Below are 16,569 nucleotides of genomic sequence, written 5' to 3' on the forward strand. Positions count from 1 at the left end.
AGATTCTCAGATTCTCATTTTCAGGCATAAAAATCGTAATTTTTATTTTTAAAAAGAACTTTGTGTGTTATTTATTGAGTGTTAAATAAAACCTGTCCTGATACCCCCAAAAGGTGATATTACACTTGTTCTCTGTTACTCCACATCTCACCAGGAGAGGAAATCATGCAAATGCAGGTGAAAATTACTACTGGGGCACCAAAAGAGTGCACCCACACATACACACACACACACATATTCACACAGTGCATGTGTCAAAAGAGCAATTACACTGCATTTTCAGAAGCTGATTAACAGACTTTTTATCACACTAAAACCTGGAAATTTCATTTGGAGGTCTTAAAAAATGTGCACAATTTTCCTTCAAAAAAACGACCCCCGCACCTCTGTCCTTAATAGAGGCATTTACTGTCTGTACTGGGTAATAGCAGATGAAAAACTACAGTGCATTAATACAGAGTAATATTTTGTGTCAGGCAATGATTTTTAGCACTACAAGATTTGCAATGAAATTACTGTAAAGAAGAAAATAATTTAGGAACTGAATGATAAAGGCTTTGAAAGCCAATCCCCAACCAAATATGTGCTGCCTATTCAGCTACAACAGCAGCATTTTAACTGAGGATCTTATACTAATGATGCTTTTACTTATTCACATAACACTCTATCTGTCTCATGTAAATGCTGTTAAAAAGGCTTTGCTCTTCTCTGTCATTTGATTAATTTAAAGGTATCATCTCAGCAATTCAAATGAGCTAAGGAGCAATTAGGCCTATTTCATGTTTCATGTGTACACCACTTAGTGTGGCTGATATGGAAATGTAATATAATTTTTTTTCCCTTCTTTCTCTCATATAAAACCATGGTATAATTCCATTAGTAAACCATTTTTAGACATATTTCCAAATGTTTGAAAAGGCTGTTGCCAGTTAGTCAGCTTGCATATTTTCATCTGCAGCTAAACAGCTAAAAAAGGTCATCTTAATAAGTAACCATAGCAACAGTAAGCCACACAAGCAATTTCTGTTAGGATCAGTATCATATTATGATAGTCCTTTCGATATTCCATTTATCACTTTATTATAGTGATACTGTTATATTTAAATCTGTTAGTATTTTGTCTAAAAACTATTTTAGAATTCTTTTATGTGTGAATAATTGTACTAGGGACGCCAAAAACCTGGGTTGCAATAGAAAAATGAACTGTCTACTCATTGAAATTCCTTTAAAAATTCAACCCACTCTGAAAAGTCATGGTACAATGCGCACACTGGTTCAAACAGTCTGTTCATGTACTTCCTAAAGGATCATAAAGAACCCATTCTGTGTGTTTATGTGCTTGGAGTGAAAAACCTGAATTGTTTCATTACTCCCAAAGCTACAATAAACACAGGTGGTTATAAAGGTGATGACAGCTGCAAAGATGTTCCAATCATAACAAATTGCTGCCAATATCCACAGTTTCTCCAACCATCAGCCCTTCATCCACCCTTAATCTTTCTGTCCACCTACACGCTCTCTCTTTCAAATGAAAAACTACTCATTTCATATTTCATTATTCCCATTGCCCATTTGAAAACAGAGAGCATTTATCCATTGAAAATCTAATCTCAAAATGGGCTAATATCAGCTAATACATCGGTTTATGACCAAGAAATACATTGTGATGTATCTTTATCAGCCCTTGTTATTTACAGGTACAGCATCTGCACTTGGTGTTTTACCTCTTTTTTATGTTCTTACACTATCCAACTTTTTTAAAAGCAGTTTAGGCAGCACAGGCTTTTAACCCCACCACTTGTATCAACAGTGATTGGAATGTTCCAAGGACATACACACAGTGGCTGCAGGCTGAGAATTACTCAACTGTGGAATGCAATTGCAAGGCCCTCAGTGAGGGATACATATGGATTTTAAACAGCATTCACTCTTTATCTAGCCTACCACTTTTTTTTTTCCATCTTTTGTTCTCTCTCTCATACACAATCTTTCACAAAGACCACTAAATGTCTTCCACACTTACACACACACACGCACGCAAACACTACTCCCACCTCTCAGATGCTCTCAAGAGGGAGAACAGATATAATTTCACAGCTGAGCTGCTAAAGCCACTGAGCTGTGGGGTGTACGCGATTTCACACCTGAGGTTACACCAGCGTTACAGATTGGATCTGTGACTTTACAAAGTGAAAGTATGCACACTCCCCCAGGGCACCCCATGCCCTCCCTAAAATAATCATACTTTTGCAAAACAAAAGAGTACATAATACTGTATATCCTATCAACAGTTCTACTGCAATCGTTTGGAATAAATTCAGCCTTATTGGTTAATGCGTTGGGAATACAGCTGTAAGAATAAACATGAATCCAAGGAATTCCAGCCAGCTTTTGCTGGTGAAGCTAACACATTGATTTGCTTAACAGTCAGAGTGCTTACATGACAAACCACCTCCGGATCAGTATTGCATTTCAACAAAATAAATAAATAAATAAATAAATAAATAGCTGGGGTCAGGGCTTGGCTGGTTAGCATACTTCCAGGGATTTCTGTGCCATCCGAGAAACTGCTATTGATATTAATGGGAATGCTAATGGGTTGCTAGTTTTATCCAGATGTCATAGACCTCTTTGGATCAGGGTTATCAGACACATTCTCAAGCTGATCTCAGATCTACACTTCCACTATGAGGAGCTGATTATGCAAATGCAAGGCTAGCTAATTAATTGGCAGTCAAAGAGCGCTCGTCTCCCAAACTCTGCAAAAGCGAGATCAGTTTCTTGACAGTGAATTGGGGATCGTGCCCAGAGGCAACAACAAAATAACAGAGATTTACAGTGCCTGATGATAATCAAGAACCATAATTGCTTTTTCAATCACAACGATAATGACACAATCTTGATGTAGAGCATTGTAATTGTGCTATTAATATGTATACTTTCCCAGCACTGCAGCCATCTGTTAGAGTAGAGAGAGAGAGGTGCCATGGGGCTTTTCAGCACTATAAGAGAATGTGTTACGTAGCTTACTGCTGTCAGAACGCGGTCAAATGTGTATATAATGAGGGCGTTAAATGGCTGGTTGGCTGGTTAGGAGCAATTTATTCTCTAAGGGGAAACATTGAAAATTAATATGCCATGTCAGCACTGCCAGAGTGCTTGTAATTAAAGATTACAATAGATAAGTGAGCTTTGGAATCATCAGAGATGGTATCTTGAACGACAACAATAGTACTTTTTTAATAAAGCAATAAGTCACAAGAGGCCAGTGATTTTACCACTAGTAAAGTGTGTTCTTAAGGCTCGGTCACATTTACCTTTGCATGGTGAAATTTTGCAGGCAAAATGTAGTCATCTAAATGGGAATCCATGCTATAAGGAATTTCAGCTGATGGACTTCAGGTGACGAAGAAATTTCCCTATGCAAATTTTACATAGGGTTCAAGTTTTATGAACTTTGACACACAAATTCACATTGTTGACCAATAGGAAGTTGCTTGGTTTGGTAGTGACCTTTGAGTGGGCAGTGCTTCATATATAGCAACATTGGCTGCTTTTCATTTCTAAAATTGTGCATACTCGTTTCGTTTCCTTTCCTTGGTTTCTTTCCTCGTTTCCTAGCTCCACCCTCTTAGAAAACTAAGAAAGGATGCAAGGAAACAAGGATGGAGGAATCGAAGCAAGAGTATTCGTAAAATGGAATGTCCTGCTCACTCACGCGTCACTTCAAAGCACCATCACTGTGCAGCTGCAGTACCTCGGCGTGCTTGCCGTTACGTTATTGAAACTTTATTAATATATTCCTAATAACACCAAATAAATCAAGATGCACTGTTGAAGTATGTGACAATTATGGTTTATTTAAACTGTAAAGGTGAAACTTGGATTAAAACTATTGTACCAGATATCAAACGGGAGGAGAATTTATGCATGCGTCAGGTGCTTATACCAAAAAGTGTTTCGCATAGGATGCTCCTGTGCTTCCTCGCTCAAGCATACTCGGTAAGCTTCCTCTGTCCTCCATCCTTGCGGTGCATTTAGAGAATTGATACGTCCTTAAAGATGGCAGACTTTGATCGGTTTCTGGGTCACGGGCTAAAGGACGGAGGGCAGAAGAAACGATGACGCACAGAAATGAGAAGCACTCATTGACTATTTGCAATGGACGAGGAAATCCTTTTAGCGTTTTTTTATGTACGATTTTTATAACTTCAATCTCCCAGAGAGAAAGTGCAGCATATAAAAAGAGGCTGTTTGACAAGTAGTTTTGCGGTTTCACACTTGCAACACAGATACAACATTTATGAACATCCATAACTCTTCTTTAAACACCCAATGAAATTGCTTGATGAGCGCAATTATTTTTCCTTTGTAAGGCTGTTCAGGTTGTAGTCCAAAAACCCTTAAGAGAATTCGCAATGGGTTCCCTCTGTATTTTCCTATGGGTTTTTATAATGGGGTTTTTCAACTTATGAGTAAAATAAGGTCTGTGTTAAGCATTATTTGATATGTGGACGTTTTATTCAACAAAATAAATTACACACTTTCATATCTCAGACATGAATTTTGAAGCAGTATTGAATTGCACACTTTTTTAAAAACACATGGCGGCATTCACATTTGAGGTATGAAAGTTTGTAATTTATGTTGTAGAACAAAACGCTCACGTATCGTTTACCACAGAACTTATTTTACTCATAAAAAAAACCCATTATGAAAACCCGTAGGAAAATCTCGAGGGAACCCATGGCGAATTAGCCTTCCGGGTTCACCAACAAACTGATGTCATGGCTGAACAGATCTATTGACATTTTTCTTTTTGAAACAGGGAGTTGGCATGGGACATATAGAAGCAGGGCTTTTCTAAACAGCCAATAGCTTTTAGTGCTACTTGCTACCGCTAGTCAGAAGTAGGTGGTATTGAGAGGGAGGGACATTCTAGAAGGCATTTGATTGGACAAAATGCAAAAAGTTAATGCAAGATGAGTCATCAGTATTTTTGGTCCAATTCCCCAAGAAGAAAGAGATTTCATTTTAAATGAGTATATCTAGCATGTAGATGACTCCAAAGCTAACATACATGGTCTAAAAAACATGGGCACCACTGTGTCAAATACACCATTCAGGCCTTTAAGGTTAATTAAAAGTATAGTTCACAGCGCTGTTACAAGCTTAAGCACAACAGGCTCTTCTGTTGGATAAACACCTGTAACACAGTACTAACCTCAGACGATCTATCCAATAGCTTTATTGCCTTTACTAATGTAGTCACCTAGAGTGAATTATGAAGTCAACATGGGCCCCGAGCAACTGGCTGCAAATGATTTATGCTTCAGACTAGAAGCTAATCACACATTCACCAGGTGTGGGATGCAATATTCTCCCCTCGTCTCTCCAGATGGTAAGGCATCAAAGAGCCCTTAAGGTTTATCTGCAACCAATTCCCCCCGCAACATCAACTCTAGTGCACAAAGGTTACATACCAGGACTGCTCAGCTCTGCCCGTAACAGAGGGGGTAATTAGATCGCACACACCGCAAATTGCAAACCAGCATATGGTACCTCTCAGCCGAGAGCCTACAGTTAACAAAGGGAGTATTTTTACGTGGTGCAATCTCTAATCTCATAAACAATACTAAAGACATGATGTAAGGCTCCGGGTTGCCATGAACGCAGAGGCATATTGCATTTAGATGGAGCCCATGGGGCCGGAGCTGAAATATGGTGATTTGATTGCAAGCGCCTGTAAATAGCTTTTGCCAGTTCAGCCAGCCTACGCTGAGAGCCCGATTTGCAGCACAGCTTGCTTCGATTCGTTGAGAAATAAACCACACAAACTTACGGCAATGCTTCGCAATCTGATGCGAGATGTTTTGAATATTACCAATGGCTTCTGGTTGCTGAGATCACAGACTTGATATAACTATTGGGATAAAAGACACATTCGCTCAGTTGCGCTTGCGCTTTCCAACTGGCAGGCTTTACAATGTTTCTTGACGTTGATGCTTGAACTCCATTTGAAATATCGGGTCTATGTTTGAGTGCATGTAGATTCAAAGATAGGCCACAATCAAAGAATCTTGACATTTACTGTAAAAATCTGCATCTGATTTAATTCGGCACACATGCCCGTCAGCCATTACCAGATGTGAAGCCGACACTCACTACAGGAAATTTTACAAATGGATGCTGTACAGCAAACGGCAAAACACGAAACAGATGTCAATTATCAAATCAAAGCGTGAATTACATTATAAGTGCTTTTAGATTTCAGCAGACCTTTGCTGGGCACTGCTAAAAGGCAAGTATTACTGGGTTATTGGGCATCTTACAGCAAAAAGACAATCCAATTTACTGATCTGAAAACATTTAGACATTAAACTTCCCACTTGAGGAACTCAGAAGAGAGGATACCCAGGAAAATAACTCAATATCTGATCAAATGAGCATTTAGTCTCAGACGGCACAGACGAAATTCATTCACTGACCATCTGATGCATATTACACACAAAACTAGAAAGCAATTTCTCGCTCTCTTAGGCCCAAATTTAAATGTCTGTCTTTACACAACTTTCGAAAGGGCAAATAAGTTTTTATTATAAATCTGTCTAGAAACACAGTGGTATTTACAAGGCACAAGAGTTTAAGGATGAAATATTCACTGGATTTGCACAAGATTGCAGGTTCATTCAATCAAATGCTTGAAGATATTCAGAGTTTTGTTTGAAGCACTTAGTAGCATGGAAACTACAGACATCCACAAGCAGAACTGCATAGTCGTCTCTGTTTTCTTAGTTGTGTCGGTGAAATAGTCTGCACTTATTTTCTGTACTTAGTCACTACACATTCCAGACCTTTTGTTGTTTAGTCTAAGGTCTGGCTATGCAAAACTAATGAGTAAATGACAAGAAATGACCCTGGAAAGAGACAGAGGAGGTGATACACATTTCCATTTTGTTCTGCGAGGCTTCCGCACAAACTCATAAAAGAACAGAAGTGCAAGGAAAGGTGAAAGAGAGAAAAGAGCTGAGAAGTTTTTGTGCAAAAAAGGTTTACAACTCTACAGTGCCTTAAGGAGAAACAAAACGGAGCTGTGATTTCTTCTTTGCTAGCCTGAGGCCGTGTTCATAGCAGCTCAGAATCAGAGATCTACAGAAGCAAAAGAGCTGCACTGCGAAGCATTTGCACCATTGAACACAACACTTCGGTTGCATATTTTGTGCCTCATTTCGTACAGCATAAAACAGCTCCAATCACCCTGTAGGCAGATGTGCCCTTAGAAGTGAAGGATGCGCTGCAAGTTATTTTTTATGTATCCTTTATATAGAAGCAAAAACATCACATCAAACAAGAGAAAAAGAATAGCATAGAGTTGTCTCAACAGTTTCTTAAAGCAAAAAATATACACTGATGAGCAAAAACATTGACCTACCTAATATGCTGTTGGTCCTCCGCGTGCCGCCAAAACAGCGCAGACCCGCTGATGCATGGACTCTACAAGACTCCTGAAGGTGTCCTATGGTATCTGGCACCAAGACATTAGCAAAAGATCCTGGTGGAGCGGCCCTGGATCGGACTTGTTGGTCCAGCACATCACAAAGATGCTAAATCGGATTAAGATCTGGGGAATTTGGAGGCCAGCAAAAACACCATGAAATATTCATCATTTTCCTCAAACCATTGCCGAACAATGTGTGCAGTGTGGCAGGGCACATGACCTGCTTAAAAAGGCCACTGCCATCAAGGAATACCATTGCCATGAAGGGGTGTACCTGGTCTGCAACAATGTTTAGGTAGGTGGCATGTGTCAAATTGACATCAACATGAATGGCCAGACCCAGGGTTTCCCAACATAACATTGCCCAGAGCATCACACTCCCTCCACACTTCCCCAGGTAAATGGCGCACACATACACAGCCGTCAATTTGATGTAAAAGAAAATGGGACTCATCGGACCAGGCAACCTTCTTCCACTGCTCCAAGGTCCAATTCCGACACTCGTGTGCCCATTGTAGGCACTTTCGATGGAGGACATGGGTCATCATGGGCACTCTGACTGGTCTTTGGCTATGCAGCCCAATTGCAGCAGGATGCAATGCAATGTGTGTTGTGACACATTCTTCCCGTAACCATCATTAAAATATTCTGTAACTTGTGCCACAGTAGACCTTTTATCGGTTTGGACCAGACGGGATAGCCTTCGTTACCCTCGCGCATCGATGAGCCTTGGGCGCCCAACACCCTGTCACCGGTTTGTGGTTTGTCCCTTCTCGGACCACTGTTGGTAGGTACTCACCACTGCTGACTGGGAGCACCCCACAAGCCTTGTCGTTTCAGAGATGCTCTGACCCAGTCAGAACAATCTGGCCCTTTTCAAAGTCGCTCAGTTCTTTACTTCTGCCCTTTTCTCCTGCATTTAAAATGTTGATTATGAGAACTGATTGGTCGCTTAACATCTAATCATCTCCCATTGGTCGTAAAACATCTTCCGGTGGTGCTACTCGGCTGCGACCCGGACACGTGTAGCTGCACATGTGCGTGTAAAGTTTGTTTGTTTGTTTGCTTGTGTAGTTTAATCATCACCAGTATCGTCTTTTATGTTTTTAATTTGATTTTATTATTAAGTATCTGTTTTAAGGTTATGATATACACATGGCGACTTTTGTACAAGCTCTCCTTTTGACAATTTTTATTTGTGAACTCTTAATAACATGTCATGCACCTTCAGGGAGAGGAGAGATGCATATCACACACTCGAGAGAGGCTTAACTCTCACTTTGGCCTGAGGAATTTACGCCGCTTATAGATCTGCCGACCACACTGAAAGATCGGCAACAGTGGAGACGTAGATGAATGGGAGTGATACAATGACTCTAATGGAGGGGCAACAGGCCTCCTCTGCCTTCCATTATATTAAGCAACGTCAGGTCACTCAAGACCAAGATGGACGAACTCCAGCTTAGCACCAGGGTGTGTTTTGAATACCGGGATTCGAGTCTAATGGTGTTTATGGAGACCTGGCTCCATAAGGACATTCCCAACTCTCTGGTTGAGGTGGAAGGCTTCTCTATCGTTCATGCCGACAGAGACAAGTTATCAGGGAAGGACAGGGGAGGAGGTGTCTGTATGTACGTGAGTAACAGATGGTGCAAACAGTACACAGTGAAAGAAACTTTGTGTGACCCTGAAATCGAACAGCTCTGTTTAAGCCTGAGGCCTTTTTATCTCTCGAGAGAGTTTGGAAATATTATAGTTTGCATGGTATATGTTCCAACCAATGAGAAGGAGCCTAAAGCTGCTTTCTGTATATCAGACTGTGTTCAAAATCAGCTGCAGCGCTCCCATTCTTATTCTGGGTGATTTTAACCACAGTAAGCTTGAGCCTTTTTTACCCGTGTAACACATTCCTGGTTTATAACTTAATGAAGAAGCGGCGAGCCAGATTAAGTTTTCATGTACAGGTGATTTATTCAGTATTCTTACACTTTTCAGTGCTCAAACACACACACACACACACACACACACACACACACACACAGAGAAAGGCGCATGTCACTCTCTTCTCCTCTGTGGCTCTCATCTCCCCTTTATCTCTCTGTCGCCTCTTACTGCAACACATAAAAGCTTTTAGTAAAATTGCCCACAGATAACTCCTTACTGCTCTTTTCTCCCGGCCTCGCTCTCCATTCACAAATTGGTGCTTGACCACACACCCCCACCTCCACATACCCCCATCACTCGACTCAGGCTGGGGAGCCATCCGGCCTGCCCGCTACTCCCCACTCCCATTTCTAGAGAGGAAGTCCGCAACAGCCATCTGCGCCCCGGTCTGTGGACCACCTCGAACTTAAACGGATGAAGAGCCAGATACCAACGGGTGATCCACATGTTGATATCCTTCATGCGATGGAGCCATTGGAGCGGGGTGTGGTCGGAACAGAGGGTGAAAGCCCATCCCAAGAGGTAATACCGAAGGGTAAGGACAGCCCACTTCATGGCCAGACATTCCTTCTCAATGGTGCTGTACCTCGACTTCCTTACCGAGAGCTTCCGGCTGATGTACAGCACCAGACGATCCTACCCCTTGACCACCTGGGACAACACAGCTCCCAACCCTCTGTCCAACCGACCCATCGGCCTTAGGTACTAGAACCACCAGGCTTGACTAGTCACTGTTGGATTCCACTATTACTCCAATATCGAGCATGGCCTTAAGTTCCTCCCATACCACTTGTTTCTTGTGCTCGGGTAACCGGTATGGGCGTGTGTGTACCACTACCTTTGGGGTCGTCTCAATGTGGTGTTCTATGAGATTCGTGCAACCAGGCAGAAGCGAAAATACGTCAGAAAATTCCCTTTGCAATTTGGCCACCTTTGTGATTTAGGATGGTGAGAGGTGGTCTCCACCTCCGGTCCAAGCTCCTCGCTCTCAGAAATCACAGTCGCCAAAGCCACGGGTACCTCCTCTCTCCAATATTTTAGTAGATTGACGTGGTACACCTGCTGTGCTCTGCCTCTATCTGTCCGTTCTACCTCATAGTCGATGTCCCCAACTCACCACAAAGGACCCTTGCCACTTGGCAAGTAATTTGGAGCTTGATGTGGGTAGCAATACAAGTACTTTATCTCCCGGTGCAAACTCCCATAGCCGAGTACCCCTATTATACAGTCGGGACTGTCGTTCTTGAGCCTGTAGCAAATGCTCCTGTGATAATCGCCCCAGTGTGTGGAGTTTTGCTCTCAAGTCAAGAACGTACTAAATTTTGTTTTTAAATCTGTGAAGGTCCCTCCTTTCAATTTTCCTTTAGGACGTCCAACATGCCATGTGGCCGACGTCCATACAGTAATTCAAAAGGGGCAAATCCAGTGGAGGCTTGAGGAACCTCTCGATCTGCAATTAATAGGGGCTTGAGCCACTTATCCCAATTTCGAGCATCATCGTGAACAAACTTACGAATCATGTTCTTAAGTGTTTTATTAAATCATTCGACCAGTCCGTCTGTCTGAGGATGGTACACACTCGTCTGAATCAATTTAATCCCCAGTAATTCGTAAAGTTTGTGTAGAGTGCAAGACATGAAATTAGTGCCTTGGTCAGTGAGGATCTCTTTCAGGTTCCCCACTTGGGAGATAATTTTGAGAGTGCCTCTGCAACACACCGCACTGAGATGTTGCGGAGAGGCACTGTCCCTGAAATTGAATTGTGACAGCCACTAAAGGGTGTTCATGCACATCCCCATGTACACACCTCACCCTCACCCTCTCTGCTGCATCCAACGCCTCGTCTTGAACCAAGCATTGGTGTATAGAGGTTTGATTACACGCTGAATCCACCATGGCTTGGTATGCATCCCCTTGAATACTCACTGGTATCCTGTACGTTCCTGCTCGATCGGGGCAGCCTGCAGCACATCAGGGACCCGAACCAACGCCCCCACCTACATCGCCTGGCATTGATCCTGAAAATGTCCGGGTTCCCCACAGCGCCAGCAGACTGGCCCAGGCTTCCTCCCCGCACACCTGGCAGCAGAGTCACCAACCTGCGGGGAAGGCGACAGAGAGAGAGGAGGCCGGCAGGTTAGGGAAACCCCGAGAATGGGGTGTGGTCGAGCACCAATTTGTGAATGGAGAGCGAGACCGGTTATTATAATGTGGTTACTAAAAAGGACATTATTATATATCCAAACAATAAACCTCATATACAAAACAAGTGAAGGACTGCATTAATAAGAAAAAAGCAGCCTTCAGAAATAATGATCGAGCTGAGTTAAATGTGACCCTTAAGGAACTTAATAAACTGTTACTGGAGGCCAGAAAGCGGAGAAAAAAAAAATAAAGGACACTATTGAACATAATTTTGCACCATGAATACTAAAAAACTGTGGAGCTCTTGTGGAAAAAAATAGTTAACATGGACTTTAATAGAAAGTGCATCGTTACTACTGATGATTTTAGAAAAACAAATAAATAAAATGAATTTTTCCTTCGATTTAACAATACAGACTTTACTAAGGAATGTAATGTGGTGTTACAAAATAGTCTCTGTGTCTCGGAGGCCAGACTAATTGTGGACCCACAGAGAGTTACATCACTATTCTATCAGGTATGTACTACTAAGTCCACCGTTCCCAATGGTATCTCTGCTCGTCTGCTGCAGTCTTGTGCAGAGGAGCTAACTCCAGCCTGGTGTCCTATTTACCAGCTGTCACTGGACTCTAATGCAGTTCCTACATTATGGAAAAAGACTGTCATCACACCCCTCCCGAAAACACCCTGCCCTATTGACAACAATGGTTACAGACCAATCGCTCTAACTTCTATTGTAATGAAATGCTTGGAGAAATTAAGTGTGTCAAACCTAAAAACTGAATAAATTCATTTAAATTCATTGTTATATCCATTTCAGTTTGCATATAGGGAAGGGAAAGCGACTGATGATGCTATTAATACTGTTGCTCACCTGACACTTAAGCATCTAGAAAATTCAAAATTTTTGCGTGTCTTCTTTTTGTTGATTTTAGTTCAGCTTTTAACTCTGTTCAACCATACTTACTGCTGGAGAAACTTAAAATATGAGTGTTAATCCTTTTATCAAATGGTTTTTCTCATTTTTAACTAATTGTACTCAGTATGTGAGGGTAAACAGAACATTGTCAGACTCCAAATCTATGAACACAGATGCTCCCCAGGGCTGTGTGAGTTCTCCTGTTCTTTTGACTCTATATAAAAATGACTGTGTAAGTAAATGGGAAAACAACTACACTATTAAGTACTCAGACGACACTGCTATCCTAAGTCTGTTGCATGGAGAAGATGATATATGTAACTACCACTCTGAAATAGTGGCTTTTGTGAAGTGGTGTGATACCAATCAATTATTTTTAAACGTAAGGAAAACAGAGGAAATCATATTCAATCCTAGGGAGTAAGGCATCATAGACCTGTAATTATGCATGACACCCCTATTAAACAAGTCTGTTCTTATAAATATTTAGGTGTTTTTATAGACTGTGCATTCACTTGGAAAGCTCATATTGAGGATCTCTGCTCGAGACTACAGCAAAGATTATATTTTTTAAGACTTTTAAGTTTTTGTTGTAAATCAAAAGATCATGTTTCTATTTTATCAAGCAATCTTGGGTAGCCTTGTATACTATGGGTTACAAGCGTGGTATGGGAACCTTTCAGTTCAGTTGAAATCTCAGCTTGCTCGTTTAGTAAAAACAGCAATGAAAACCATGGGAGTTAAAGAATACACACCCCTTCAATCTGTCTACGAGCAGGTGGTTTTTGGGAGAGCACAGAAAATAGTGGCTGATTCAAGCCATGTTTTCCACAATGAATATCATGTTCTACCATCAGGGAGACATTATAGGGGCCCTATGTGTAAGAGCAATTGCTATAAAAAATCTTTTGTGCCAGTATCAGTTAATATCTTAAACAGTAGACTGTAGTTTTAAGAACTATACAGGTGAAAGGTTGAACTGGATGTATGTATATGTGTGTATGTATATTATATAAAGTAAATATATATATATATATATATATATATATATATATATATATATATATATATATATACATATATATTTTTTTTTTCCCCAATATTACTTTTTTGTGGATTTTGTTGTTGTGCATGTATGTTGTCGCAGCAACCGAGTCCAAGAAACATTTCCCCTAAAGGGACAATAAAGTTGAACCTAATCTAACCTAACCACCTAATCTACCCAGACCTTAACATGTGGCCTTGTTAGGAGATGATCAACGTTATTCGCTTCACCTGTGAGTGGTCATAATGTTTTGGCTCATCAGTGTATACTGTTTGTGTGCGTGTGTGTGTGTGTGTGTGTGTGTGTGTGTGTGTGTGTGTGTGTGTGTGTGTGTGTGTGAGAGAGAGAGAGAGAGAGAGTTGGGGTACATATTAAAAAAGATGAATATGATAATTTTTATTTATACTATTTTATATAGGCTCATGTAGGTGATGCAGGTTTGAGTCCTACCTGCAACATATCCTGACTGCATTCCCCATCTCCATTGCGTGTGCCTAATAAAGAGGCAAACCCCCTTAAACAAAGCTAATATGGGTAATTTTTAGAATATCACAAAGTTGAGACTAGTTGAAGTCTAATTTGGCTCTCGAAAATGAACATTTTTGTATTTACCAGATTTATCTTCTTTGATGTGAAGTATTGTGGGCCATCTTCAAATCTTTGCATGACCTGGTCTGATTGCCAATAAAATCTGACTAAAGGAGCATGCGAGTTAGGAGTTATTTGTTGCATGCCAGTCATTAATCATGTAATTTAAAATATATAAGCATTTCCATCTGTACTGTATGCTCCATTACAGCTCAGCCAGAATGCGATCTTTTCCCTGTGACAAGGGCGCCCCCATATGGATTTGAAAGATATGTTATGTACATACAGTACGTTATGCATAGAAATATACTGTATATGTTATGTTATATGAATGTAACATTCCTCACAGGTGATTCAAAAGATTTAGAAACTATTAAACGGCCCATGTGCAATAGGGTAAACTCTAAAGGTAAAGCCTAATCATCTTGCTAATTATGTGTATATTCTTCCAATAATCAGTATTAAGTTCACCCTTAACTACTATGGGATGAATGAAATGCTCATGCTAGCAATGGAAGAATATATTACAAAAATAATTAGATGTGTTGTTGGTACTTTTGTTACTTGTAGTTTTGTTTTGGCAGCCTAAAATCTGTCAAATTAGTTATTTTACCCCAGTTAAATTGTCTACTTCGTTTCTTGATTATTTGTTTGGCTTTCCTGAATAAATATTTTATCCGATCAAAATTGAGAAAAAGACGTTCTAAAATTAAGTTTTAATATAAATGTTACAAATTTAAGCCTGACGTGTATACAAAACCAAGGTGTTCAAAAATAAATCGAGACATTACACAAAGATTTTAGTGAAGAAAGTACTCTTAAATGCTGGTCTAGAAAACAGACCGATAATTTCACTGCTAAGTGCCCTGGACACACATATCGCACACTCGAATATACACTTAACTAGCAAGTTAACACACCATTTAGAAAATGTCAACTACATCTACAACAACCTGCATCGTGACCTGAATTAAGCCAACCCTTAAGGACTGGCCAGAGAATGACACGCATAATTCACTTTACACTCAAAAGACGTTTCCTGGAAAATCAAAGGTAATTCTGAGTCCAGTATAGAGAACAGAGACATGGGGGTTTTCACTGGCAACGGGATATGGAGTCCAATATGCGTCCTCACAAAATCTTTCAGTCCCTTTTGTCCTTTGTCTTTAAAAATGGTAGTCCATGATTTTGACCATTCAACTGCAAGAACAGTAAACTTTTTCCAAACTTCATCAAAAGAGCTATTGTGGTATTGGCTTGGAGTTGTTGGAGCATTGGCTTGGAGAATATGCATAAAAAAATCCATGAGTGGACTGACTTTAATCTGAATTGGCCCCACCACTAACAGCTCCAACTCCTTTCCTATCAATGTAATGCTTTGTTACATTTCTATGACCCAGAGTCCTGTAACACGAAACTTAAAGGAATAGTTGGCCCAAAAATAACAATTCTGTCATCATTTACTCACCCTCATGTTGTTCCAAACCTACATGTTTTCTTTTTTCCATGTATCACAAAGGGTTACGTTAGGCAGAATGTTAGAGACTGACAGTCTCAGTCACAATTTACTTTCATTGTATGGGAAAAAAAAAAAAAAGAAGCAATGAATGTGAATGGTGAGTGAGGCTGTCAGTCTCTAACATTCTCCACTGAATAAAGAAATTCATACAGTTATTGGAACAACAGGGTGAGTAAATGATGACAGAATTTGAATTTTTGAGTGAACTATCACTTTAATATTTATATGGGAATATTCAAAACCCATTTAAACCTAACCCTATCCATTCAGACTTGTCCATAGTTCCACCAGGACATTTTTTTATTTGTCTGTTTTTGCTTTCACAGTGCCTGTGTGCTTGAGCTGATGATCTCCATGAAGGTGGCCTCTATCTGATAGCACAGTTGTACATCAGGGTCGGCTCCACCCAGCTCATCTGCAGATCTGAGTTTAGATTCTGATGGTGGTATTTCCTGTGGCTTCTCGTTCAGATACTGGAGCCCTAAAGACAAGAGCACAGAGGATTAGGTCTCCCTTTTTACTGCGGCAATAAGGGTAATTGACACATAACATGTTGAATAAAAAAAGTTAATGGACATCAAGATAGCATTACAAAAATTAAACATTTTGTACACTTAAGACACTTAAATATGTCAGCATTAGATACAAAATAGGAAATCAAATGACATCTGCAAACAAATTATGTAAATACTTTGTGGGGCCATTTTATTAACTTGTAATGAAGTTTTAAAAATATGCATGTATAATCATTTTCATGTATAAAAATGTTGTTTTAATAGTTTTAAATTAAGTATAATATGACACACTGCAGGACACAGCTGAAGCTGCTTTAAATGTCAACTCTCCATAAAATTACTCAAAACCTTTCAGCAATTTCATTTTTATCATCTTGTTCAGTTGCATTAAAATAA

The 16,569-nt window shown here is 40.2% G+C and overlaps 1 protein-coding gene across 1 annotated transcript in view; it reads right to left on the reverse strand.

The window, feature by feature from the left end:
• Positions 1-13,976: 13,976 nt before the first annotated feature.
• Positions 13,977-16,569, reverse strand: part of LOC127433725 (integrator complex subunit 2-like) — a 32,011-nt gene continuing 29,418 nt past the window's right edge. The window contains exon 25 of the mRNA XM_051685886.1: positions 13,977-16,139. Within this exon, the coding sequence (XP_051541846.1) occupies positions 15,979-16,139 (161 nt within the window). The 3' untranslated portion in view covers positions 13,977-15,978. The remainder of the gene's footprint in view (positions 16,140-16,569) is intronic.

Source organism: Myxocyprinus asiaticus, chromosome 43 (assembly GCF_019703515.2).
Source record: "Myxocyprinus asiaticus isolate MX2 ecotype Aquarium Trade chromosome 43, UBuf_Myxa_2, whole genome shotgun sequence".
Taxonomy (NCBI): domain Eukaryota; kingdom Metazoa; phylum Chordata; class Actinopteri; order Cypriniformes; family Catostomidae; genus Myxocyprinus; species Myxocyprinus asiaticus.